Below are 24,904 nucleotides of genomic sequence, written 5' to 3' on the forward strand. Positions count from 1 at the left end.
TAATGCTTAAAGTAATAATGAAATAATAATATGGAGCTTTTATAAAGCGCTTAATACAATCCAGTTTCTAAGCCCTTTGCAATTTAAACAGAAAGTAAATAAAACAAGTACAACATGATTATCTAGATAAAAACAAAGCATGAATTATAAGTCATATCAGTCATATAACAACAAATCATTAAATGAAATAGCAATTGATTTATCATTCTCAACAGACACTACAGCTCTAATTATCTCACTTTTATATAAGAGTACAAGTCCAATAATATATTCTTAAGAAACATCAAGACAAATCAAGTAAATTTAAGCCCCACTGAAACTTGAAATTAACAATTCTTTTGAAACATAAAAGAATAAAAATTTATATATCTACATCAATTTGTACAAGTATGTCTACAAAAATTTATTAAATATAGAATGAGCAATATTAGATTGTATCACTTACCCACCCAGTTAACAATTTAACTGTAATAAAGTCTGTGCATGACACTCTTAATTTGATAGAATGATAAATAGCGCAATAATTAATTTTCAATTTATTGAATCCTATGTATTGTATTGTATCCACTGTTCTGTTACACTAAAAATAATTGGTATGAATTCTAACTTTAGCTAAACAATGTAAAATAGTATATACTACTGAGTAGTTTCACGGGCTCAAGTATAGGCGCACAAAGTACCTTTCTGTTTACCGGAAATTTAACCTCGTCACTGCTGTCTGAGAATACATTTACATCTGTCTAAGCGGAAACAAGTTTATCATATCTCACTAAAAAAATGCCAAATCAACTGGTAATACAGTGTCGATACTCTTAAGGATCCAGTTTCATATATCTGTGTTTACTCCAATCTATAAACACCATGCATACATGTGAATGTCTGCACAGTCATTCACAGTCATTTACAAATGATTTCAGATTGATAATTATATATTTACAATGTTACATTTCATTGATTATTTACATAATTATGGTAGTAATCATTCTGATTGCGTTGTAATCATAATATCAGAATTGATATTCTGATTAACTATGGGAATAGCATGCTTGACACCTATGTAACACATGATATTAACATCCGAACACTCATGACGACAAGCCTTGTTAACTTCCTATTTGTGTATCATGTAAGAAACATAAATAGATAATGAAAGTTATTGATCCTGAAATTATAACCAAGTAAACTACTCTATAAATATATATTCACATCTTTTAAAGCGGCCAATGTGGAATTATCAGAAAGTCAAAACAATAAACAAAGCAATACTAAAACGACACACATTCCTGAACAACTTGACAGCCTTATGCGAAATGTTACTGACCAAAAGATAATCAATGTATAGAAACTGAACATCTGACACCAGTGGCGTCCAGATTGGGGGCTTGCCCCCCCCCCCCCCAATTTTTCATGAACAGCAAAAATAATGAGGAAAGGAAAGAGAGAATAGTAAAATATATTGTTTTCTGAATATCATGTGAAAATCAATCACGAAATATATTACATTTTTTATAAAAATGTCAAAATTTTGTTCGCCTCGCTCGGTTGCTACTTAAAAAAAAATTGCCTGATACGCCATATCTATAGTTCCCTAAAAAATGTTGGCTCATTACGCCATGTCTTGCATTAGCCTTTTCCACGTTGAAGAATAATTTCTTGAATACAGTATTTCATTTCTCTGACTTGATATTAAGAACGACTGCCATAAGATTTTCAAGTCAAAACTTTTAATGCATACATGAATAAATTTCATTAAAAAAAATCAAATCATCCATTCAGGAGATTCCAGAAGCATAAATTAACAGTCAGCATTCTTGACCACTGTCATGACTATCTATTCATTTTTAGCTTTTCCAAACATGGGTTCATACAAAATACGCACCAAGAAATGCATTCATATCTTCTCTAGATATTTTAAACAATTTATTCGTAGACGTGACAAATCGATCAAATACTGCTCCAAACTAACAACATCTGCCCGAATGCTGACTATGTAATATAGTATTAGTTGCAAAAAAGGTGACGGGTAATTTTAAATTTGTATGCCAAATTTACCATTAATCTTGCTGAACTCCCTGAATGGAACTTAGTTTCAAATGATGGGGTAATGAACGAATCAGAAGAATACACTGTACAATGTTGAATGGGAACAGTGAACCGAGAGAAAGAGTGTGTGTGTGAGGGTGTGTGTGTGTGACTATGGTAGCGATCTTTACACAAGAAATCTTGCAGGCGCTAAAAAAAAATCCCATAAAACCTCCATATTTATAAAATTTTGGCCCCAAGCATTTTGGCAATTTGACAGTCACTTAAATTTTCGATGCAAGAACTCTGCGCGCCCGCATCAGTGCTTAAAATCCAAGGCAGATGTCAAAATTCTGGCGGTAATCGTCTCGGAATAAACAAAAATAACAGAATCCAATCATGAATGAAATTCAACCAATATATTAATGATGGAAACAACCTCCAGAGAATTTGCACAAAATGTAAAATTCTAATTTTGACTTTGAGCTATGTAGACGCTCGTAAAATTTAATAAGTGACCATATACCGGTCCCATAATTAGCCCTACTCCAAATTGGCGTCACCATAGACTTTTGGGCGTGACTCAGTAGTCTCAATTCTCCACGCTAACATGTATGTGCAGACACCAACAATTAATCCAGAGAAATTCCCCATTCTCTCTTCGAAATTCAGGTCACAGTTCACGTAGTAAAAATTGAAGATGACGGGCATTTAGCATTCCATTCCATTTAAAAGGGGGAAATTGAAATATTTCTTTTTCAGATCAGATTTTCTGTTCACAGAAGGTTGTGTATATCATTGGTTGATTTTTCTACCAAGAGAAAGTAAATTTGTTCCACTGAGAGTACCATCTTTGAATTATATAGTGTTACACATATTTGGAAGTTGTGTGCATGAAAAAGGATTCTTTTGACATTTTCAAAAGATTTGAAGCAACCAAATTATAAAATCATAAACATGACGTGCTCGTTCTCACCTGTAACAGGAGCAAGATCGCCATAGAGCTCCATTCGAAGAGCAATCCGCTCATTCCATGCATAGGGTAGGAGACGGATAAAGCGACATACCATGGGCTGTGGGAAGGCGTTCTTCACAACAGAGTTCATATCTTCATTGCCATGAAAGATCTAAAATGAAAGTTAACAGATAAATTATAGTACAAAAGTAATAGTAAGGAGAATGAATTCTATCTTCCAATTAGTTACTGGTTGAAAGAGAAACCAAATTGCCAGATTCGAATTTTGTGTTGTAATGCTTTGCAAACTTTTGGTATCAGCCAATGAATACAAATGATAATATATCATATAATATAAATATGAAATATGATCACACATTCACTACATCTTTTTTATTGTATCATATGGCATAATAATTCCATTTTCCTAAAATGTAGATTTATCTTTGTTGCAACTTTTTTGTGTAATCAGAGAAAAGTTTTCTTATTGCCGGATCAGTACAAATTAAATCATTGTATTGACTTTATACAACAAATTACGAATCAGTAGAGAATGAGTGATTATCATCTACTCTCATGTACGTGCAGCACATACATGTTTTGTTAATTTGCGAATTTTAGAATGTCATATACTTGTCTTTTCTATCCGATTTTGATGAACTTTTCAGCGTAATGCCTTCTTTTTATAATCTTTATCAACATTTTCTAGAATGGCCCAGCCCCCCTTAAATCTGTACACAATGATATTTACATCGTGGGTATTATAGCAACCAGACTGCTACCATCTCGTGGTGTATGATTTGTTTATAACTTGAAAGTACCTTGTCAGTTGATGGATACCTGCTGCTATCCTGTACTGTATCAAACACCATGTTATCTCTACTGCAGTTGATCTTGTAGCTCGTCACCCACTGTTGGCCATACTCCTGGCGACCTTGTGTTGCCACTCCTCGTACCCGGTACAGGGTTAACAGATCAACCTGAATATTGCAAAGTCAAGATGAAATAAGGACAAATTCATAACACAAATTTTACGAAGGTGGATTAATCTCGTATTCAGTGAAATGCTCACAAACAAGGCTTAATTTTACATTTGTAACTTTTTACCTTTTCTGCTTCTGAGAACTAATTTGCTCAAATAAATGTTGCCTGGATTGTAATGCATGATCCAACATCTCATGGCACTCTTGTTTATGATAGCTGACGAAGTATACAATTATAGGCCTACATATCCAAAGCGTCATCTCCAATCAGCCAATTGTATCAAACTATATGTTTAACATATAAAGAGGCACATGATGACAACTTCAGAACAAATGGAAGTATGAAAAAGATAAAGAATACTTAAAACTCACCTGTATCCATTCATTCATGCTGGTAACAGCCGATACCCAAGCTCCACCAAAAGAGGTACCATCACTTCTAATTTCCGCGACGGTGAATAAACGCACCCTCTGAGGTGAACAGCTACGGATAGGGTTCGCCAATGAACTTGAAGCCGTTAAACTTGAATCAGGAATGCTTCCACTCTCAAGGCCCAACGGGTCACGGAAGTCATCTGGTGAAAGATAAGAAGGAATTTTTTAGTAGCAGTCAGTAGACGTTGTTGTGTTCATCTATCAAATAAGAAAACAATAAATGTATTATTTTAAGTGAACACGATTTCATCCGGTTATCGTATTTAAAGCATTTTATCCTCCTACTGTAATTCGCGAAGTCAAAAAGTGTTCCACCAGGAGCGAGAGCGGTGACATTTTCAGTTCAACACCCCTTGAAATAAACAAATAAATTAATAAAGAATGATAATGATGATGATGATGATAATAATAATAGTAATAACAATAAAAATAATAATAATGATAACAATGATAATAATAATATTAATACTACTAATAATGATAATATTAATGGAAAATGGAAATATAGAAAATACTTGTTTAAGGGTGCTTTTCAGGACCCCATGGTGGCACATGGTTTCCACTCGTAAATGGAAGTGCCCCCTCCACCCCTCCCGGATGTGTGTTTAGATGTAGCACCATCAGTCATGTTGATGTGAATCACATCAAAGGTATGTGAACCTTACATCAAAGGTATGTGAACCTTACATCAAAGGAATGTGAACCTTATAATTTTAGTGGCTAACAATAGTTTTCTTACAAGCATGGACCTAAAAAAAATGTTAATTAACGTGAGCGTTCTTTACACAAAAATACTGCTTTCACATCAAGGTACAGTCGCATCGGCCCCGGCGACCGATTGGACATGCTTTCACACCGACATCAAAATTTGGCATGCCAATAGCTAACCTATACGGAAGTATAGCGGAAGTATAGATAGTGCGTGTGCATGTCGGCGCCATTCGATTTTAGAAAAAAGTGTGGGGGCTGAAGCTCCCTCCCCCCCCCCCTCCCCATCCCCCGCTTCTACGACCCCTGCTTGATGTGAAAGCAGTAATAAGCCAGTCGCAGAAGTACATGTCAGGCCGTACTCAGCGACCGATCGGGATTTACCCGAACGATTGGTCGCTGAGCACCATGCACATCAAGATTTCATCGATCGCTGGTGTTACGGTCGCTGCGACCGTGCCTTGATGTGAAAGCAGTAATAAGCCAGTTCGGAGTTCGATTCTGCACATGATGAGAAGAAGGTCATTTGTACAAAAGAGACATAGCGGTTTAAATTTTTAATGAGATAAGCTCTAAACTTTGATGTCTTGATTATTAATATATTCTTTTGAATTTTTTTTTATTAGATCCACAAAAAAAAAACGATGCGTCAACTATATCGACTGGTATTCAGAGTTATTTATTTTCAATTCGTCTTATACCAATTCGTCAAATTGCCAACTCTTGGTCCACCGTCATTAGTTTGTCCACTGTTTGTCCATAATATGTCTAATTGCCAATTTGTCCACCCACCATTTCGTCTAATAACCAGTTATTTCAATAGCCATTTATTCCGTATACCATTTAGGTCTAATTAGACTAAGTGTTAATTGTGCAAAGTGAATGAAAATGAAGGGGAGATTAGACCAACTGGTTATGAGACGAAATGGTCATAGACGAAATGGTGATTAGACGAAGTGATGATTGGACCAAAGGGTTATTAGACCAAATGTTTTTAGACGAAGTGTTTATGGACGGAATGGCATTGGACTAACTTAGACCATGTGGTGAGTGGACGATTTGGGATTAGACGAACTGGCAATTTACCTGTCAGAGATGGCCAAGTACATTGTTGTAAGAACATGCTAATGCATTCAAAGTAGAAATGCAACAAAAACCTTAGGGTGTCTATTGTCACCTGGGGAACATACATGCAGGCGCGGATCCAGGATTTCGAAGGGAGGGGGGCCCAAATTCGACCTGATTTTGGCGCCCCTGTGTACTTTTCGGAAAAACGGCGGCCCCCATAGGCGGCGGAAGCGGGGGGGGGACGTGTCCCCTCCTAAATTTTAGACGGGGGACGGTCCCCCCTAAATTTGTTTATGATAAACTTTTTTTTTTTTTTTGGCTGGGCAATTTGTTTTCCTGGTTCCCCCTAAATTCACGTGGACTCCCCCTGAAACGTGTGTTGTCCCCCCCCTTAGTTGATGGCCTTTTTTTTTTTTTTTTTGCTTGTCAAAAATTTTTGGTTTAGCAACTCCTAAAATTTAGGTTGATAACCTTTTTGGGGGGCGCTTGTCCAATTTTGTACCTGTGTCCATCCCAAAAATTCAAGTGCACACCCCCTACATTTTTTGGCTTCCGCCGCCAATGGCGGCCCCTCCCTCCCCCCAGGCAATCATAAGTGCCTTAAATGCATGTTGAATTATCTTATTTCATAAGCACATGAATCAGGGGCGGATTCAGCCTTCGCCAATAAAGGGGCCACATTTTCCCCGATCGGCCGCTCGAAGATTTTTTTTTCGTTTGTTTCTTTGAAGGGGGTAGTCCTATAAGTCACCTCTTAGCTTTATTCTCTAAATCAACATAAATGTATAATATCATAATCCTTATTTTATAATGACTGCGCGAAGCGCGAGCAATTTTTTTTTTAAATTGTATGCATTTTTTCCTAAAATTTGAACATTTTGAAAAAAGATGTGCCTGCAATACTGCGAACGCGAAGCGCGAGTATAATTTTTTGATAAACGTTTTGAACTGATTGGAAAGGTAGGCCTACCAGTCCTGTTAAAGACTGCATACAGTTAGCCATGAAGACGTTAAAGATTTCAACAATCAAATAATGCGAGCGCGAAGCGCGAGCTGAAAATTTTTGACATTTCTACATAAAGAATGGAAAACTTTAATCAGTTTTTGTAATCATGAACAGGATAGCTATACAGTATAACTAAACAATAGATGCGAGCGCAAAGTGCGAGCGGAAAAATTGTAGTTTTAGACCTAGAACGGGACACTCTATTCATGTTTCCTAAATCATGAAAAAGATGAGTAATGCGAGCGCAAAGCGCGAGCAGAAAATGTTTGTTTCCGTTTTGAACTGATCGAAAAGTGCCTTTTAAGGACTGCTTGCATTTAGACATGAAGACATTACATATTTCATTAATCAAATAATGCGAATGCGAAGCGCGAGCTGAAAATTTTTGACATTTCTACATATTAAAAGAATGGAAAACTTTAATCAGTTTTTGTAATCATGAACAGGATAGCTATACAGTATAACTAAACAATTGATGCGAGCGCGAAGTGCGAGCGGAAAATTGTAGTTTTAGACCTAGAACGGGACACTCTATTCATGTTTCCTAAATCATGAAAAAGATGAGTAATGCGAGCGCAAAGCGCGAGCAGAAAATGTTTGTATACGTTTTGAACTGATCGAAAAGTGCCTTTTAAGGACTGCTTGCATTTAGACATGAAGACATTACATATTTCATTAATCAAATAATGCGAGTGCGAAGCGCGAGCTGAAAATTTTTGACATTTCTACATATTAAAAGAATGGAAAACTTTAATCAGTTTTTGTAATCATGAACAGGATAGCTATACAGTCTATAACTAAACAATTGATGAGAGCGCGAAGTGCGAGCGGAAAAATTCTAGATTTAGACCTAGAACGGGACACTCTATTCATGTTTCCTAAATCATGAAAAAGATGAGTAATGCGAGCGCAAAGCGCGAGCAGAAAATGTTTGTTTACGTTTGAACTGATCGAAAAGTGCCTTTTAAGGACTGCTTGCATTTAGACATGAAGACATTACATATTTCATTAATCAAATAATGCGAGCGCGAAGCGCGAGCTGAAAATTTTTGACATTTCTACATAAAGAATGGAAAAATTAATAATCAGTTTTTGTAATCATGAACAGGATAGCTATACAGTATAACTAAACAATTGATGCGAGCGCGAAGTGCGAGCGGAAAAATTGTAGTTTTAGACCTAGAACGGGACACTCTATTCATGTTTCCTAAATCATGAAAAAGATGAGTAATGCGAGTGCAAAGCGCGAGCAGAAAATGTTTGTTTACGTTTTGAACTGATCGAAAAGTGCCTTTTAAGGACTGCTTGCATTTAGACATGAAGACATTACAAATTTCATTAATCAAATAATGCGAGCGCGAAGCGCGAGCTGAAAATTTTTGACATTTCTACATAAAGAATGGAAAAATTAATAATCAGTTTTTGTAATCATGAACAGGATAACTATACAGTATAACTAAACAATTGATGTGAGCGCGAAGTGCGAGCGGAAAAATTGTAGTTTTAGACCTAGAACGGGACACTCTATTCATGTTTCCTAAATCATGAAAAAGATGAGTAATGCGAGTGCAAAGCGCGAGCAGAAAATGTTTGTATACGTTTTGAACTGATCGAAAAGTGCCTTTTAAGGACTGCTTGCATTTAGACATGAAGACATTACGTATTTCATCAATTAAACAATGCGAGCGCGAAGCGCGAGCTGAAAATTTTTGACATTTTTACATAAAGAATGGAAAACTTTAATACAATTTACTTAATTACAGAAAAAGCAATTCGAATCTGTACTGATTCCCAATATTTATCACACACAAATCCATTATTCCATAAACTAAAGACTCTAATGCAGTATTTTACATAAATACACTTCAAAGTTTACTACTTATGTTTAAGTACGTAAATAACATGCTCCCACCTACCTTCATTCCACAATTTTTATTCTCTGAATACATCTATTCATTCATACCCTACCCGTAACTTCAAATTTCCATTTAATCAACCCCAAACTGCTTATTGCGCAGAAATCCATTAGACACCATGGTCCAGATTTGTGTAACTCTCTACCAGCAGAGTCTGTAAAACAATCTTCGTCTCTTCACTCATTTAAGGCAAACGTTAAATCTATGTTATTATCAGAATATTTGAAGTAAAAATTTTGTGTCATATCCTTTTTATCGTGAATTTATTCCTCCTTCGATTTAGTCATTACCAATATCTTCATCATGACCCCCATCATCTCCATGGCCATCATCATCATCATAATCATCATCAACATCATCATCATATCACCGTCACCCTTAGCTTTATCATCTTCATCTTCATACTATAACATTGCATGAATTCATGTTTCGTATTTGAAAATATATGCCAATTCTGCTTTATAAATGTATTAATTCAATTAGTATAAGTTTGGGATTGTCATTTTTTTAAGCAATATGCTTATGATGACAATCCTCCTGCAAATTGTGAATATCATATAGTTAATCATTTTTGCCTGGAATTATTTTTTTAGTACTCATTATTTATGATTCATGCCAAAAGTGCTAACATATTATGTTTTTATGTTGTGAAAAATGTATTATACGAATGTTATGGATGCAGAAGAAAACAATAAATCAAATCAATTGATGCGAGCGCGAAGTGCGAGCGGAAAAATTCTAGATTTAGCTATTCATGTTTCCTAAATCAGGAAAAAGATGAGTAAGAGGGGATCTTCCTACATTAATGCGAGCGCAAAGCGCAAGCAGAAAATGCTTGTACACGTTTTGAACTGATCGAAAAGTGCCTTTTAAGGACTGCTTGCATTTTGCCATGAAGACATTACATATTTCACAATCAAATAAATACGTGCGCGAAGCGCGAGCTCAAAATTTTTGACATTTCTACATAAAGAATGGAAAACTTTAATCAGTTTTTGTAATCATGAACAAGATAGCTATGTAACTAAAAAATTGATGCGAGCGCGAAGTGCGTTTTGAACTGATCGAAAAGTGCCTTTTAAGGACTGCTTGCATTTAGCCATGAAGACATTACATATTTCACAATCAAATTATGCGAGCGCGAAGTGCGAGCGTAAAAAAAATCGAGATTTCGACCTTGAACGGGAAACTCTATTCGTGTTTTGTAAATCATGAGAAAGGGGATCTTCCTAATACGAGCACAAAGGGCGAGCAGAATTTTTCGATATTGTGATCTGAAACTGGATAACTGAATGAAAATGCGCGCGCGTGTTTCAGATTTACACCTAGAATCTAGGCATTCTTAACAATCTTTTATCATGATAATAAAAGCGAGCGCGAAGCGCGAGCTTAAAATATTTGATATTCCGATCTGATATTTCAAACACTTTGTAGGAAACTTGTAAGGTGGATATAAATCGCACTTGATAAAGAGCTGATATGTTTCATTATTACTTTAATTTTGAGACATAGGACCTTGACATCCTTAGGACATGTTATCATATGAATATGATGACTATATATCTTCCTATTCATCTTGCTAAGCGCGAGATAAAACAAAAGTGACAATTTAATTATTAAATTGATATCTTAGTATTAATGCATAATGAGGGCGCGGAATCTGATGATATTATGGCCTGAACACTGAACATTTCAAGCACCTTTTTATTCATGAATAGGATGCATCATTAATTAGTTGATATATTTTTAACCATTAATGCGAGCGCAAATCGCGAGCAGAAATTTTTGATAAACTGTCATGAAAAGGGGATTTTAAGTAGTTTGTTATACAATCAATATTGAGACACATAACCTGCCAATCAAAAATGCAAGCATAGCAGCGCTAGCTGATGCGTTTTGACAATCAGACCTGAAAAGGGATATTTTGAAAACTTTATGGAATACATGAAAATAATAGGTACCTGATAAATCAAATTCGCGAACGCGCAGCGCAATTGGAAAATGTTAATATTCAGACCATAAAACTAACATTTTACAGAGCACTTTTTAAAAATCAATATGTAAATCACAAAAATTAATGAAAGTTCGATTTCCAAGGAGAAATATGTTTTGTATACTGACTTCCAAACTTGATATTCAAGCTCCGTGTTGAACAAGATATTTTGATCACTTAACAGGCAATGCGAGCGTGAAGCGCGAGCGAAAATTTTATATAGTGACATAAAATATTTTTTCCAAGTCTTCCTCTCATCTTATTTTATTCATTCGTCTTCCTCCTTTTCTTTTTTCTTTTCCTTCCTTTTTCTTTCTTCCCCACCCCCCTTTTTGCTCTACCAATAGGGGGGTCCAGGCCCCTCGGGTCCCCACCTGTATCCGCCTATGCATGAAGAAGATGCAATTGAATAATGGTTTTATAATGATGTGTTCATGAATAAATGTAATATCACTTTAACAAATAATCGATGCGAGCGGGAAACTCGAGCGATTTCTATTTTAACCATTTGATGCTTTCAATTCGTTTAACTTCTCATCAGAGTAGGCCCTGCTAGAATTATGTGAGCGGGATCCAGGCGCGGATCCAGGATTTCTTAGGGGGCCCTAATTTCAAGTCAAGTAATAATCGTTCCGAAATATTGACTCCCATTGCCGAATGGGTAATGTCTAGTTCAGTTACTTCTCACAGAAACCTCTCTTGCATTGTAGGCATTCTTCGTTCTTGTGGGTACTCCCATTATTTTTTTCTTTTCTACTTTTTGCTTCAGGGGTTGAAAAATCTTACGGGGATGACGCCCCTGTATCGCCGCGTATGAAAACTGGTTGTGCAATAACTAAATTGTATATTCTGCATGAAAGAAATTAATATTTTATTTTGGGTAAGATATTCTTGAAAAAGATATAAATTTACATGTTTTTTATTATAAAGGTGAGGTAGATTCAGTAGTCAGCACTGAGCATTTACTAATTGGGAGTGCACTGCCTACTTTCATCTGTAAGTGTTTGGATATATTATATAATCTTTTGTTATTCGCTTGAATTCCATTCAAAACAGTGAGTTGTCTTGTCAATCCTAATCAGCAAACATTGGCTCTTCCGCACTTGCAACAATCATATAAAGTATCAAAAAGTTATGCATCTTATAAACTTGCTCAAATTTTATATACTCCAAATAGATTTTCAAAAGAAACAAAATGCGTGTAAACGGTGTATATAAAAAGAATATAAGATACTAAAGATAAATTACTGTAAAAATATACTTTATTGTCAGTGTCTTTATAAATATGAAAACAATGCTCTTAAGTTCGCATCATTTTGGACGATAAGTTCCCATCTCTCTTTTTCATACAATACTAGTGAAACATGAATTCCAAGGTCCCATGTATCTTGTATACATCAACTATTTCAAGATGTAACAATAAATGTAAATGATAGCAATGCAGTTTAGGCCTGAGTAAATCCACGTAATATTTTCAGTGGAATTCGTTAAAAAAAATAAAACGTGATTTCCCACTGTAGGTTAGAAAAGAAAAGGTGTCGTATCATCAACTGTATATAGCTGTCTTTTACGCATTACTACATGAAACAAAAAATATAGGAACGATATAAACCATAGAGTTATTTCAGTTATTTGAGTATTTGACGATTCGTCAAAAAATAAAAAACGCATCCGAAACTTTCACCATTACAATGAAAGCATCATTTATTCTTTTACATATTGCACACTAAAAAATAAAGGTTCAAAATTGAACCCCGAAAGGTTCTTGCAAAATCAGCACCCAATGGGTTCAAAAATTGAACCCCTGATTTGGGGTTTAAAAAATTGAACCCTGCGGTTGGGGTTCATTTTTGCACCCTGCGGGTTCAAAACTGCACCCCTAAATTTCAAATTGAACCCCTAGGGGTGCAATTTTGAACCCGCAGGGTGCAAAAATGAACCCCAACCGCAGGGTTCAATTTTTGAACCCCAAATCAGGGGTTCGATTTTTTAACCCATAGGGTGCTCATTTTGCATCAACCCTTCGGGGTTCAATTCTGAACATTTATTTCTTAGTGCTTGCAAGTAAACTTCAAAACTTCTGTAAATAATATCTATCAATATGTCCATCAGTGTTGTAGTCAAGGCTCAAACCTCCAAGGCAAAGGCTTTAATACCCAAGACCAAGGCATCAATCCCCAAGGCCATGCCTAAAAACCTCAGGGCCAAGGCATTTCAAACTTTCAATATATGGAACTATGAGCCAACAACAAGGCGGCAGTTCGAATATCAGTTCGGCGCCCCTACATGTAGGTCGATCATCAATTTGCCCCCCCCCCTTCGAACATCATTTTGGCATCCCTTCGAACTCAATTTGCCTTCCCTAGTTCGAATATCATCCCCCCTAGCTCGAGTATCAATTTTGCGCCCCCCTAGTTCGATCATTTACCCCCCCCCCTTCGAATACCATTTCGCCCCCTAGCTCGAGTATTAGTTTTGCGCCCCCCTAGTTAGAACATCATTTCGGCGCCCCCTAGTTTGAGTATCAATTTGGCGCCCCCTACCTCGAACATCGATTCGGCCCCCTCCCCAGTTCAAGAATCAATTTAGCGCCCCCACTTCGAACATCATTTCGGCGCCCTCCTAGTTCGAATATCAGTTCGGCGCCCCTACATGTAGGTCGATCATCAATTTGCCCCCCCCCCGTTCGAACATCAATTCGGCCCCCAGTTCGAACATCATTTTGGCATTCCTTCGAACTCAATTTGCCTTCCCTAGTTCGAATATCATTTCGCCCCCCCTAGTTCGAGTTTCAATTTGGCGCCCCCACTTCGAACATCATTTCGGCGCCCTCCTAGTTCGAATATCAAGTCGGCGCCCCTACATGTAGGTCCAACATCAATTTGGCGTCCCTACATGTAGGTCGGTCATCAATTCCCCCCCCCCCCCCCCGTTCGAACATAACTTCGGCCCCTAATTCGAACATCATTTTGGCATCCCTTCGAATTCAATTTGCCTTCCCTAGTTCGAATATCATCCCCCTAGCTCGAGTATCAATTTTGCGCCCCCCTAGTTTGAACATTAATTCGGCGCCCCCCTAGTTTGAGTATCATAGGCGCCTCCCTAGCTCGAACATCGATTCGGCCCCCCTCCCCAGATCGAGTATCAATTTGGAGCCCCCACTTCGAACATCATTTCGGCGCCCTCCTAGTTCGAATATCAGTTCGGCGCCCCTACATGTAGGTCGATCATTAATTTGGCCCCCCCCCTTCGAATATCATTTCGCCCCCCTAGCTCGAGTATTAATTTTGCGCCCCCCTAGTTAGAACATCAATTCGGCGCCCCCTAGTTTGAGTATCAATTTGGCGCCCCCTACCTCGAACATCGATTCGGCCCCCTCCCTAGTTCAAGTATCAATTTGGCGCCCCCACTTCGAACATCATTTCGGCGCCCTCCTAGTTCGAATATCAGTTCGGCGCCCCTACATGTAGGTCGATCATCAATTTGCCCCCCCCCCCCGTTCGAACATCAATTCGGCCCCCAGTTCGAACATCATTTTGGCATTCCTTCGAACTCAATTTGCCTTCCCTAGTTCGAATATCATTTCGCCCCCCTAGTTTGAGTATCAATTTGGCGCCCCCTACCTCGAACATCGATTCGGCCCCCCTCCCTAGTTCGAGTATCAATTTGGCGCCCCCACTTCGAACATCATTTCGGCGCCCTCCTAGTTCGAATATCAATTCGGCGCCCCTACATGTAGGTAGGTCCAACATCAATTTGGCGCCCCTAGTTGAATATTAATTTGGCGCCCCTACATGTAGGTCGATCATCACTTCGGCCCCCCCCCCGTTCGAACATCAATTCGGCCCCCAGTTCGAACATCATTTTGGCATCCCTTCGAACATCATTTCGGCGCCCTCCTAGTTCGAAACTCGATTCGGCGCCCCTACATGTAGGTCCAACATCAATTTGGCGCCCCGAGTTCGAATACCATTTCGCCCCCCCCCCCTAGCTCGAGTATCACTTTGACCCCCCCCCCCCAGTTCCAACATCAATTTGGCGCCCCTACGTCGAACATTAATTCGCCCCCCCCCCCCCCCGTTCAAACATCAATTCTGTCCCCAGTTTGAACAGCATTTTGACATTCCTTCGAACATCATTTCAGCGCCCTTTTGGTTCAAACATCATTTTCTTTCCTCCTCTTCCTCTTTTTTTTCTTCTCGTCCTTTCCCTCTTCGTCTCCCCTTTTCTTCTCTTCTTTCCCCCTTTCTCTCTTTCTTTTTTCTTCTCTCCTTTCTTCCCTCTTCCTCTTTCTCCTTTTCCCCTTTTCCTCTCTCTTTTCACCCTCTTCCTCTTTTTTCTCCCCCTCCCCTCCCCTCCCTTTTCTTCTCTTCCTTCTCCCTCTTCCTCTTTTTCTCTTTCTTTCCCCTCTTCTTTTCTCCTTTTTTCTTCTTTTCTTTCCCCTCTTCTTTTTCTTCTTTTCTTTCCCCTCTCTTTTTTTCTTTCCTCCCTCTTCCCCTCTCTCCTTTTCTTTCCCCTCTTCCTCTTTTCCCCCCTCTCCCCCTCCCTTTTCTTCTCTTCCTTTCCCCTTTTCTTCCCCCTCTCTCTCTTTTTTCCTCTTCTTTCTTCCCTCTTCCTCTCTTTCCTTTTTTTCTTTTTCCTCTCTCTTCCCTTTTTCTTCTCTTCCTTCCCCCTCTTCCTCTTTTTTCTCTTTCTTTCCCCTCTTTTTCTCTTTCTTTCTTTCCCTTCTTCTTTTCTTTCCCCTTTTTTTTCTTCTCTTCTTTCCTCCCTTTCCCTCCCCCTTTCTTTTTCTTCTCTTCCTCCTTTTCTTTCCTCTTTTTCCTCTCTCTCCTTTTCTTCTCTTCCTTTCCCCTCTTCCCCTCTCTTTTTTTTTCTCCTTTTCCTTTCCCTCTCTTTTTCCTTCTCTTTCTTTTCCCTTTTCCTCTCGCTTTTCCTTCCCTTCCTTCCCCCTCTTCCCTTTTTCTTCTTTTCTTTCCCCCTTTCCTCTCTCTTTTTCCCCTCTTCTTCCTTCCCCCTCTTCCTCTCTCTCCCCCCTCTTCTTTTCCCCCTCTCCTCTCTCTCTTTTTCTTTTTTCTTTCCCCCTTTTCCTCTTTTTTTTCTTCCTTTCTTCTTTTTCTTCTTTTTTCCCCTCTTCCCCTCTTTTTCTCTTTCTTTCCCTCCTTTTTTTTTTCGCCGAAGGGGGGGGGGGCCAATGCCCCCCTCGGCCCCCCCCATGGATCCGCGCCTGCATACATGTACAGGGGCCCGTTGCAGAAAGAGTTGCAATCAATCGCAACTCTAAAAATCATGCGAAACTTGATTTTCAACCAATCAACAGCACGCATTTGGGACTTGCGATTGATTTTTTGACTTTTAAACGCAACTCTTTCTGCAACGGACCCCAGATGTTTGACAATGGCGTGTACGAAGGCATATCTGATCACTAAACACAGAAACCCTTTCCCTTATCCTTTTGACTTTGTTGGCATTGTTGGCTGGTGTCCTGTAGCAGAACATACATTTCAATCAACATGCTTCAGATTTAGAGCAGCAAAATTAAGAATCAGGAGATTTTTGTGATATAAAATATGTTATTATCGATTTACACACTTCTCCACACATACATAATGGCCTTGGTAACCACGAGTGAGAAACGTCCTCTACAAGCTCTGTACCTGTCATGTTTCTTTGGAATATAATGAGGAAACCTAAAAAACCCTGGAATTATAAATAATAACCAGTCAATATCAATTCGGCCTCGATCTTGAAATTCGCATATATTTCCTAATAAAACTCATTGAATTAAGATTAGTAGATGCAAACCAGAGCTGCATATTGATTTTCTTGGATATTAGTGATTTATTTTCTTTGTGCAATATCATTTTGTAAATCATTGAATGCTTCTGTTAACTCATGGCATCATGGACGGCGACCATAATAGTAGCTAAATATGAAGAGATGACAATGACAGTCAAATGCCCGTGAATTAATTAACTAACCGTTGAATTTCCATCTCTGACATAGGTCCATGTTGCAAGCAACTGGTCGTGCATGCATATTGATTCAAACAGAAAGACTAGCAATATGCTGAAAACGAAAACAACTGCCCAAATGTTATGTTTGATTACTCTAGTTTGTTAGACTGCTGAATTTGCCACATTTGGCTCAGAAAAATCCACAAAACTTATTTGTTTTGAAACAACATCATGCGATAATTCATTCTGCTCTTTTCAATATTCTGAAAAGTATCTAAAAAATATAACAAAATATTGTTTTTAGCGTCTTCTGACACTCACATGTTTCGATATTAATCGAGAATTCGCACGATCCTTGATTTCCGCTCCCATCAGAAAAGACATACTCTAAGAGAGTTGATCCAATCGGAAATTCATCACCAGAGAGGTGGCTGCTTGAGAACAATGTAACATTGCCCGACAGATCAGTGGCTGATGGCTCACTAAAGGTGATAGTCAATTCCGAAGTACCAAGCTCTGTAGTAGTGTTGACATCATCAATGCATTTTACATTTGGAGGGGTTGTGTCAACTTGTAAAACAATAAAAATCAGAATGAAGAGGTGATATGGTTTTCTCAGATGACTACTTAACACAAAATGAGCCTCAAATTATATGAGCATTTATTGATCATAAGCTCAATCATATTGATCTTTAAAAGAAGTTCAAACAAGTTTAAAGGTAAAATTTAATTTAAATTTGAAAGTAGGAAAAAAATCGGAATTATGTTTCCATGCATTTATATGATCAAGGCAAGTCCTTGTCACCTATTTTTGAACGAAACTACAATGTACCCCAATTTTTTTTTCAAATGATTATAAAATGGTTACTTGTATTGACAACCACATTGAAGTTGCACGATGCTTGATTCCCACTCCTATCAACAAAGACATGTTCCACAAGAGTTGATCCAATCGGAAATAAATCACCAGTGCCGTAGTTCCTGGAGACCAATGTAGCATTGCCCGATATATCAGTAGCTGATGGCTTGGTAAAGTTGACGGACGCTTCAAGAGTTCCAAGCTCGATGGTTATCGAGACATTCGCAGGACATGTAACATTAACATCTAACTACTGAAATATTACTAGTATCAGTATTAAATTGAAAAGTCGAGGAAATAATAAGAACAGTCCAATCAACATCTAATTTTCCCTAATGAAATTTTGAAAGGAAGATCACGAAATTATGTTCTTATTTTAATTATAAAATTACATTATCAAATATTGATGAAAGCGCGAAGCACGAAATGAAATTTTGATTTCCTTATCCGGAAAGGAACATTTTAAGCGCTGTCCAACATGAAGGGAAATCGTTCTATGTCAGTACAGAAGTGCTAGCTGACAGCTCTTAATAATTTGACTTGATTAAAATACAATTACAATTCTTACTTGTATTGACAACCACATTGAAGTTGCACGATGCTTGATTTCCGCTCCCATCAGAAAAGACATATTCCACTCGTGTAGATCCAACCGGAAATTCATCACCAGGGTTGTGGTTCCTCGAAACCAATGTAACATTGCCCGACATATCAGTAGCTGATGGTTCGGTAAAGTTGATGGGCACTTGAGGAATACCAAGCTCAACAGTTTTGGAGATATCACCAGGGCATGAAACATCAGGAGGGTTTATGTCATCTGGAAGTTTCCATATACAGGATATTTATTCGTGGCAATAAGATGTCAAAAAGAAAATATCATATGTACAGGGACATGGTCTCGATCACATTTCTCTCATGACGTATACATAGTTTTCTTTTTTCAGACTTACTCAAGTACCAGTAATGTAAACCTCTTCTTTAGTTGTATAATATCCTATGAAGAATTGTTTGTCATTACAGCCATTTATTTCTTCTTTCCCACCACGTTTCTATTCCATTCTCCTTTTCCCCGTTTTTTTTTTACGCCACTGCCCACGTATATATTGTTTACGTGGTTCAAAGTCTCCTATAAGGAAATGCCTAAGAACAAAAATCGTAGATGATTATGCTCCCATTTACTATTCATGAAGTTCTGTATGAATTTTGATAGAAAAATTGAAATGAGCCGATATAAATTTTTGTAAAATGTCTGCTTTTGCGGCTTGGAATCGCCCATATAAACACATTCTCCAAGTATATATAAACTAAAACTCCTCAAAAAAGTTTGGAAATCTGACTTTGATCGATAATCCCTCTTGGGTTTTAGTAAATATCAATGTGTAATTGATAACAATAAATAGGGCATTTAATTCTCTTTAAGATGATACCCCACATGATATGGTTCACATGGAGGTGCAGTGCCTTGAAATGTGGGGCAATGTCAAAATTCAAAAGCTGCAAAATGGCACAATATTGAAAGTCACTGTTCTTTTTTCCATGGTGATGAGTGAGTTTCTCAGCGGTTTTGTTTTTACTTTGACCGATAATTCCTCATCGGCTGTAGTAAATATCAATGTGTAATTAATATCAATGAATAGATCATTTAATTTTCTTTAAGATGATACCCTATATGATATGATTATCATTCACATGGAGGTGCAGTGCCTTGAAATGTGGGGCAAAGTCAAAATTCAAAAGTTGCAAAATAACGCAGTATTGAAAGTCACTGTTCCTTTTTTCCGTGGTGATGAGTGAGTTTTTCAGTAACTTCTTTTAATTGTTTTCATGCACCTTTACAACATTAACATGGAATCAGACACACCTCTGCACAAGCAAAAACATAACAAACAAACATGCAAACAACGACACAAACTATGTTATCTCACAGAACCATTACTACAGAAGCAGGGGCTTGGTTTAAATGGATTTTCATCTCTACTGACACAGACAAAAGAACCATGTTCTGTATTGACCCTTCATGACTATTTCTGCTCGTTTTGCAGCTTTTCAATTCAGACCTCATCCAACACTTTTGAATCCTGCTCTTTTCGTGATGGCATGATTATAACAAGCATGTTATCATCTAAAAGAGAATTAAATTATCTTTTGAATGATATCAAATATGCATTGTGTGAAATTGGGAGTTGGGAGAAAGGAATGGTCAAACTCAGATTTCCAAACCCTTTTTGTTCGTTTTGCAGCTTTTCAATTCAGACCTCATCCAACACACTTGAATCCTGCTCTTTTCGTGATGACATGATCATAAAAAGCATGGTATCATTTTAAAGAGAATTAAATTATCCTTCGAATGATGTGAAATATGCATTGTTTAAAATTGGAAGTAGGGAGAAAATAATGGCCAAACACAGATTTCCAAACTTTTTTTTGAGAGGTTATATACATATATTATATATTAGCTAGTGGTACCTGGTATGGAGCATATAATATTTAGATCGAATCCTTTCATCTTTTGACGAATTGTCAATGGATGATCACGTGGTACCATATTAAGCACCAACTGGATGACGTCATCAGAACCCGTTGCTTTAATTAAAGGACAAGAGATCCTCCTCGAGCAAGAGACGTCATTATATGCATGATCTGCAAGAACTGGAAGAATCAAATGAATTAATTTTAGAATGATTTCATATTACTTGCATTGACTTTATTTCATTTTCTTGTGTAGGATTTTATCGGAAAAACATTATGTATTTCAGCCCTTAACAAAGTTTTTATTTGAGCTATTAATCCCCATTTCATGTGCTTTAAGCCAAAGATAAAAAGGCATTAATGTGCGTGAAATGACGCCCCTTTAACATCTCTTATTTATAAGTTGCTTGTACTGCCCCTTTTTCTTTTTTTTGTTCCATTATGAATATTCTTGCCCTCTCTTATCTCACACATCATCCATTTATCGAATATCGCTATCATGTATAATTCGTTTGCTAGATTATCATACACTATAACTAAGACCTAAATAATCGATATCTGGTAATTATAGGGTTTTCAAGTTGTGCGATAAATGATTGTGCGATTACTTCAATATTGAATAACTGAGTCGTGAAATTGGGAGGATAGGAAAATGCAAAAATATTCTAAATTCTGTTATTCTTGATACATTGTACATGTAGTTGCAATGAATATGGAAAAAAATTGAAGCTCCTTCTAGCCTGGCATTCCATAGAAGTGTGATGTAAAATTCTAGTTTAGACTAGGGTTAAACCTAGGTTTAATTAACAGAATACCATCCAATATGTTCATACATTCCAAAATAGAGATTCTGTTTTAGATATACAGACTTATAAAGACGGAAGGTATAAAATCGCGGAATGAATTCACTGGGTATAATGTAAGCTCTGAGCAAAGTGTTTTCAGTTTGGTAAAAAGCCGTGTAAGGTGCGCGTAAGTTTACTTTCGGCAGCCCTAAGGGCCAAAATTAAACGTCTGGGTAATGAGCTGAAACGTCTGCCAATTTTTGATCAAGTTACAGTTATTAAAGCCTGTGTATAGCTTTGGTAAAGGGTCAATAATGTGATTGATAATCGAATATCATCTAATATGACAGTCTTACTGAAGCGTAGAGACCGTTAGATATTTTTCCAACTGCACTTCTCTGAGAAAATTTCAAATATTCAAATCTTGGATATATAGCGCCCTCTCTCGGCGATGCTTGTTTTAAATTAAAAAATGGGCATTCAAGCATTTATCTTATAAATTTAGTGATTAGATATCCAAAAGTTACAGACAAAGAACATATCTTGAAAGTTTCAGCCCATTCCATGATTTGGAATAGGATTTAATTGAAAGACAAAAACACACAGATATTTTAACTTGATCGGGTGACCCGATCAAGTTAAATTTCCATGTAAAATCTCAAAATTTATCCTGTAAAACACATTTTCATTTCATATCCTCCACATCATAACTGTTATAGGGCATATCCATTCATATTAGCTAGCAATGAATTGGCATAGTGATAGGTGCATTTTGGTGGATTTACCAAAACTATACACAAGCTTTAACAATTAAGTGTTTATGTAGGCAAACAATCGAAGAACTCATATTACCATAATCTAAAACAAAACCCTTTTATCATCCTTAAGAGACCAGAAACACATTAAGAAAATCTTCTTTCTTCTGTACGTATATGGTTGACCTAAGAAACAGTAAGATTTCAAGGTCTTTATGATTGGAATTCGTTACCTTTAAACGTAAATAGTATTTAACTACGAAACCCAAGTGTTTATGTTAACATTTATTGGAGCTTTGATTTCCTCATTTCTTTCTCTATCTCCCTTTTAAGTTAACTAGCCTTCATCTACGTAAACGCCCCGGCTTTAATTTTGAGACACACCTACTCGGCTTTAAATTCAAGTACATTAATTAAAAAAGAAGAAAAATGAAAAAAAAAGAAAGAGAAGAGAAAAGAAAAGAATAAAATAGGATATTATATTAATACATCACTATTTGATTTTTTCTAGTTTCATAGACTATATGGCTTTATGTATCACAATGTCTGTTGATAATGCTTGATAACGCTTTTCTTCAGCCACACTTATCATACGGCCTTGAGGTCTGGTGCTGTTCCTATACCTGATATTTATGTAAGACATCAGTTAATTCATTTATAAAAAAAAAACACTTTAGAAGAAAATAATGAAAGAATTTAAAGAAAATGACTAAGATGTTTTTATACTGTATACATGTATATGCATGTTAAATGTAAATATGTTTTTCAATATTTAGTTTTATTACTCTTTTGTGCCCATTGTTATCTTATTGAATTAGTTGTCAGAATATTGAGTGTTGGCGTAGATACTACCTTTAGCATGTATCCATTTATTTTGAAGAGTTTATACAGTATATGTAATGGGTGCCACACCCGAGCAGCTATTGCTATTTCATGGTCCCCTTTTAAAAACTGAAGAAGGCAAGAGCCGAAAGCTTTACAACATAGTGTATACTTATTGTATATTACTGTAAAATAATACTTGGTCACTTGTTAAATACCAGTCGCTTGTGGGCGCATTGCTGTTTTGTGGACCTATTAAAACAACACACAATTCAAAAGAATGAATAATCAAGACATCAAAGTCGTTGCTTATCTCATCGGATATTAAACAACCATATAGTACAAATGACCTTCTTCTGATCATGTGCAGTATGGAACTCCGAACTAGCTTATTTAGCACAACACCGTCCTAGAAACACCATCAAGTTGTCGCTGAAATGAATAAATGTAAATATCAAACAAAATGTACTTTAACATGTTTAAGGGGATATGCTTTTACTTCCACCAATGTTATATATTTATCAGGGAAATGGTGAAAAAACAAAATAATGTATTGATATGAGTATATATATGTGTGTGTAAATATCTGTGTATAATGCCCTGTATAATGCACTGTATAATGAATATGACGCTGGCAGGGGTAGACTTTTACAACATATTTTCAAGATTCATTATTATTATCATTATCATTATTATTGTTATTATTTAATATTTATCATTAAACGGTGATTAAATCTTGCCCACAATGTAGGCCTATATAGGGCAAATCAACCTGATTAATGAAATTACTGCAACTAGGATAAAATTGAATTGTCTTTTGTGATGATGATGAGGAGGAGGAGGACTCGGAGGAGGATGGGGTTGATGGTACTGTTGATCATGAATAGTAATGATGAGGAAGAGGAGAATGATGTTGATACTCGTGATAATGACGATGATAATGATGAAGAAATCGAATATACTGATTATAATGACGATGATATTGTTGATGATGTTGCTTACATGCGGTGATGATGCTGATGAAAATGATTGTGTTGATGACAAAGATAATGTTGATGATAATGATGATAAAGATGATTTAATCCTGTTAATACAGGTAATAGTATACTTACCGTTTGACCAGCAGATAAGAAGGCCTGATATGAAGCTCATCATTACGTTAAAACCCTGTGTTAAAAAATGAGAAATGTTATCTTTTTTATCTTTTCATTTACATTATTTTACCAGGTACCACAATATAATACTGAAATAATACGTTGGCATAATCTTGGAATGATCATAATAGTTCATATTATATGATTTTACCTTTTTTTCTTCTTCTCCCGTTTGAAATATATTTTAAAATTTACGTCTTTGAATAAAAAATGAATAATGTCTGTGCGGATATTTTATTATTTATGCTTTTAGGAACTTACCATTGTCATGGAGCAATTTCAACCTCGTTTACATACAGTGGTAAAATTTGAATCGATGACAAAAGCTGATTAGAGCTATACAATTAATTTCTCAAGTGGAAAACTGGTAGAGTTTGTTAAACCATGAGAATACAGTTCTGAAAGATCATTTTGTTCAGTCTATACAGCTTCCGATTCGGGTCTCTAGTTTGATTAAAAGCTCAGAAAATTTTATTTAACTTGCTCGATCCAAGTAAGATATTAACAAGGTGAACATGGTGAAATAATGGCACCAGGGAAGAGCAACCAATTGGTTTAACCGATTTAACCATACTAAGTGATTTAACCAACATATTTAACCCAAGTCCATGCAGTATCGGTGTTGAGAGACAATTATCTGCTGTACCGCTACCCTCAGAGAGGACAAAGAATAGCTGTAGACTTAGGCCAAGAGCCCGTGGATGCTTTCTACCAATCAACGAACAAACTGATCGCAGTCAGAGAAATGTAATTGCACACGACTTATTTGACTAGTACTGCGAAAGAATTACCAATCATATATAGTAATTTGATTGGATATGCCATTACCATAGATACAAAATAGACGGATTATATGCCGCTGTATTGTTTCAATATGTGTAAATGACAAACTTGGTGGACACATGCAATGAGTTTAATGCAAATCCTGTGTGGAAAAGCTTTTGTAAGTTTTATTATATTCAGTAGTGCTGAACCTCCTATGATAGTGTAGTATAGTTAATAGATAATATTGATGCTAAT

General features: G+C 36.8%; 1 protein-coding gene across 1 annotated transcript; it reads right to left on the reverse strand.

Moving 5' to 3' along the window:
* Positions 1-2,348: 2,348 nt before the first annotated feature.
* Positions 2,349-23,885, reverse strand: LOC121415444 (hyalin-like). Its single transcript, XM_041608647.1, has 7 exons — positions 23,843-23,885; positions 18,468-18,716; positions 17,362-17,610; positions 4,333-4,535; positions 3,799-3,957; positions 2,999-3,149; positions 2,349-2,389 (listed from the first exon to the last, which is right to left on the reverse strand). Exons 1-7 carry the CDS (start codon positions 23,883-23,885, stop codon positions 2,349-2,351), a joined length of 1,095 nt encoding a protein of 364 aa, XP_041464581.1.
* Between the last annotated feature and the right edge of the window lie 1,019 nt (positions 23,886-24,904).

Source organism: Lytechinus variegatus, chromosome 5 (assembly GCF_018143015.1).
Source record: "Lytechinus variegatus isolate NC3 chromosome 5, Lvar_3.0, whole genome shotgun sequence".
Lineage (NCBI taxonomy): Eukaryota > Metazoa > Echinodermata > Echinoidea > Temnopleuroida > Toxopneustidae > Lytechinus > Lytechinus variegatus.

Excerpts from the sequence above, each read along its gene's own strand:
- LOC121415444 (XM_041608647.1), bottom strand. The coding sequence starts at position 23,885 with ATGATGAGCTTCATATCAGGCCTTCTTATCTGCTGGTCAAACG. Across the intron at positions 17,611-18,467 it reads CAATGTGGTTGTCAATACAA|TTGACACAACCCCTCCAAAT; the intron begins GTAAGAATTGTA and ends TTGTTTTACAAG. Across the intron at positions 4,536-17,361 it reads CTCGATTAATATCGAAACAT|ATGACTTCCGTGACCCGTTG; the intron begins GTGAGTGTCAGA and ends ATCTTTCACCAG.